Source organism: Triticum aestivum, chromosome 2B (genome assembly GCF_018294505.1).
Source record: "Triticum aestivum cultivar Chinese Spring chromosome 2B, IWGSC CS RefSeq v2.1, whole genome shotgun sequence".
NCBI lineage: Eukaryota > Viridiplantae > Streptophyta > Magnoliopsida > Poales > Poaceae > Triticum > Triticum aestivum.
This window is the reverse complement of record NC_057798.1, coordinates 89,138,681-89,142,902: the sequence shown is the minus strand read 5'-3', so window position 1 is coordinate 89,142,902 and position 4,222 is coordinate 89,138,681. Positions and strand designations below refer to the sequence as shown.

General features: G+C 41.4%; 1 protein-coding gene across 1 annotated transcript; it reads left to right on the top strand.

Moving 5' to 3' along the window:
- The first annotated feature begins 228 nt into the window (after positions 1-228).
- LOC123040586 (uncharacterized) lies at positions 229-1,052 on the top strand. The gene is made up of 2 exons (XM_044463386.1): positions 229-636; positions 798-1,052. The coding sequence occupies exons 1-2, from the start codon at positions 394-396 to the stop codon at positions 1,035-1,037; spliced, it is 483 nt and encodes a 160-aa protein (XP_044319321.1). The 5' UTR covers positions 229-393; the 3' UTR covers positions 1,038-1,052.
- The last annotated feature ends 3,170 nt before the right edge of the window (positions 1,053-4,222 follow it).

The window sequence follows — 4,222 nt, the reverse complement described above, 5'->3', positions numbered from 1 at the left end:
TTCCGTAGCTTGTACTTGCACAACGCTTCTTCTGGACCAAACCGAACCAGAGGAGCCATAATAAACCATAATGCTACCGCTGGGTGGGGCCATACATTCATTGTTGACTGGACAATATATGATGGCACTGGCCCGGGCGCGAAGCTTGTCGGACGTGCCCAAGGCCAGCAAATCTATGCTAGTAAATGGAGTCATTCCGTCACCCTTGAGTTCACGAATGGGAGGTACGGGTGTGTACATGTTATTTTTATTTTTCATATGTATTTAGGCCACAATTTTCGATTGTAGGTACTCTTGCCCCCTTTTTTGCGTTGTAATCCTAAGCACCCGATGCTAGCTCTCGTTTTTTAGAAAGAAAAAAATAGCTTATATAAGATTTTGTAGGTCACCGACATGGGAGGACTAAGGAAAAGCTTCTCGTTAGATTACTTAAAAGTCCAATTACACAGGTTTAAGGGCTCCACGCTCCAGTTAATGGGACTCTCAGCGACCTTTGAGCAACCAAGTGAGTGGTCTATTACTGGCGGGACAGGTGATCTTGCGATGGCGCGTGGTGTAGTCAAGGTGAAATTCCATGAGGTGGTAAAGGATGGAGACACATGGGAGCTTAGCTTCCATGGATTTTGCAGCATGCAGGTGAGAAGAGTATTTATTTATTAGTTGAAGCTTTTTTTGGGTGCTTTAATTATGTCCAAGTTCATCGACCAATTCAATTTTATGTACCGATCCTTGTTGCCCAGCCGTTAGGAATATAGAGAGCTAGCTGATGGGGATCATATTACTTGTACATGATGCAGAGCTTGCCCACTCTCACAAAGGCTGGCCCATGGGGTGGACATGGTGGTTCAGGTACGGACTCAGAACAGCCATGGCGCATAGAAAGTATGACCATCGTCCATGAGGGGACAATTGCCAAGTATTCATGCACTTACGTTGACCTGTCCGGAAAGAGGCGCACCACGGGTTCTTGGGGTGGTGGTAATGGTATCCCCACAAAGGTTTGTTTTTCATGCATGTTTTGGTTCTGGGATTGCTAATTTTTCATTACTTCAATGGAATGAGAACATAGCTGGGTTTGGCCGGTGTTGTTTGTAGAGTGTCCAAAATTGCTAGGTCAGTTGTTGATCAATGATTTCCTTTCGTTGACGTGTTGCAGGTCCAGCTGGGGCCTCGGGAGATTTTGAAAGCCGTGTCTGGAACACATGTCTGCCTTAACAATGGACAGACTGTTATTGAGTCACTGAAGTTTGTCACGAACGAAGGAACATACGGACCATTTGGACATACAACCGGTACGCCCTTCAAAGCTAATGTGCCGGAAGACCAAAGCATCGTTGGCTTCTTTGGCCGTGCAGACGATACGCAACTCATCGCGTTTGGTATTTACACGGTTTGAATTCTGTTAGTGCCTGCCCATGGTGATGCGCACAATTTCAGTTTTAGTTCAGCCCAATACATTTTTCTTTGTTTAACTCGATATGATCGATGGAGTGTCCATCGGGACCTCCATCTTGCAGTTCTTAACTTGCTCCCCGTATCTCGGTGCGTGCTTTGTCGTCCGTTATTATGTTGAGTAAATCTATTATGTTTGATGATGAGAAATAAAGTTCCCCCATTCAGTGACGTGCAGTCCTCGTCGATGTTTCACTAAATTTATCTGTTTTCTTCCGCTCATGGGCACTCGTAGACTCCATGCATGAATCATGTGCGTGCCCCACTAAGTCAAGTCTATGATGTCATTGTATTTCTCTTGACAGCAACTTGAGGCTGAATAAACCTGGAAAATGTGTAGAGAATTGGCGACAACAAAAGATGCGCGAGCGGCGTGCTTTTGAAAGTTCTATGAAAGCTAATTTCACAGCAAGGGCATTGAGACTTGGTGTCCTGGACAGAGTTTATTCAGTCAACATTGATATTGATGCATAGCAATTAGGGCAAGTGATATAAATTGCCTGCAATAGTGGTAAAAGCGGACATGCTACTGGAAATTCTAGCAAAGCTAAAGTGAAAGAAAGGATAGCGATTAGATGACTTTGCTGTCCTGAACGAAGTTTTCAAGATGTTTGTTTATCATTCAAGCAATTAGACAAGCTTTGAAAGACCTTGCTGTACTGGAAATTCTAGCAAAGCTAAATATAATAGTGAAAGAAAGGATAGGGATAGCGATTAGACAGACTTTGCTATCCTCGATAAAGTTGATTATTCTTGTGACTGGACAAGCTTTGCAAGACTTTGCTATACTGGAAATTCCAGTGGAGCTAAAGCTAAAGTGAAAGAAAGGATACCAAGTGGAAGAGACTGCTTTGCGCTTATTCTGAGACTGCCCTTTCACCCTCAGATGCTGGGACATGCTTACACCACACAAAAAGAGACACATGTGTGATACATAAAGTAATGCTAGTTCTAGCTGAATTACGAAAATAAGTGGGTATGAACCTAATCATTATGTCTTTCTGGCGATTGGATGCAAAGAAATGATAAGATCTTCAGGCACATTAATCCAAGTTTTATATCCTGGGAAGTTCTACTCAAGAGAGATCTTGTTATACTACAACACAGAGTCAAGCTCAAATTCAAGCAAGGTTTTCAAGACTGGAGAAAAGCTCAATTTTAGTTTCCTGATTGGTTACCATGATGTTTCCTAAGAAAGGCATTGGATAGTTTGGTGGGCTTTTTCTTTTTCTTTTACCTTCATATATATATAGGCCCGCTAAAATAAGCCTGAGCGCATTATAGATTAGCGTGCGCTCCGGCGGCCTGACCCAATCAGACTCCTCGCTAATTAGCCAGAACCGTCCCATGTTCCGCGCGCCTCCGTGACTGGGTGGAAAATCTATCGTAAAATGCTAATGAAACATAGTAACCTTGATGTTTCGTGTGCTTCCGTGACCGTGTGGAATCCATAGTAAAACTCTAATGGGACATAGTAATAGATCTTGCTCATTACCGCCTCTCCTTGTCTGGCTATGCATGATTAGGGAAATTTGCACGTAGTAATGTGTTTATAGAATGTAGTAACGAATTTTCATAATTAGTGAAGGAAAAATAGTAATGATTACTAGATTGCCATAACTATCACTCTATGACCAAATACTCCCATTACTTGATTAAATGCCTACTAGATTAACAATTGTTTGTAAAGTATCCATAATCTTATACTACAATCAAGACTGGACGTACAAGACAATTCAGTGAAAATACCTTACTAGAATTAAGACTTGACATATACCAGACTTCGGATGAAATACCCTAAGAAGAAGCTCTCACGTAACCACTATACTAGTTTATGGTAATTGCATTACCACCATAAACCAATTACTAGAGGGACTAGCGACGTATGTTTACTAGTTCCCAACATTGACTAAAAGTAAGACACCCCGTAATGGCTGTAGTTTTGTTACCATATATCTAAACATTCATTACCATGGTTAATTAGGAGGTTGTAGGGCGGTGCATGCCATCTGATAAGGCAAACAATACCATTACCATATTTGCTGATGTTTACTATCATTAGCATGTAGTGTTGTGGGGCGGGGATGGATAGCCTGGCTTGGGTAAATGTGTTACTATATTCTGTAGTGCTTTTACTATATTTCCCAAACAATTACGAGCGTGTAGACTAAAGAAAGGAGGGACGGGGTGGTCAATGCAGTCACGTAATAATTATATGGTTGTTACGATGGTTTTCAACCTTTTTACGATCAAGCGGTGACAGGCTTCTCGGTTGGTTAATTTCGCAGCGGCGCGTGCGGATGTATGGTCCACCTAGCCTGGCCGGAACGCACGATTAGCGATTCTACGCTCGGGCTTAGATTAGCACTACCACACACACACACACACACATATATATATATATATATATATATATATATATATATATATATATATATATATACACTTTGATTTATTGAAAATATACCGTAGACCAATTGTTCTACGATCTCTTGCCTCAAAAATTGTAGCTAAGCTAAAGTAACTGCATGTAGAGCAAAAGACGAGTCAAGATGTAGCCATCACTGGAGGTAGTTGTACGATGTATGTTGACCATGACACTATTTTACCTACCAACTGTTTGACTCAATTATTCAAGCAGTTATTGTTTAGTACTTTTTATAAAATTGTACTAAATCAGCGACATTTATTTTGAAACAGCGAGAGTACTGATCATTCAACCATGTCGCAGAATTCTTATATGTGCACATGGATGGGCCCTCTAACTGAT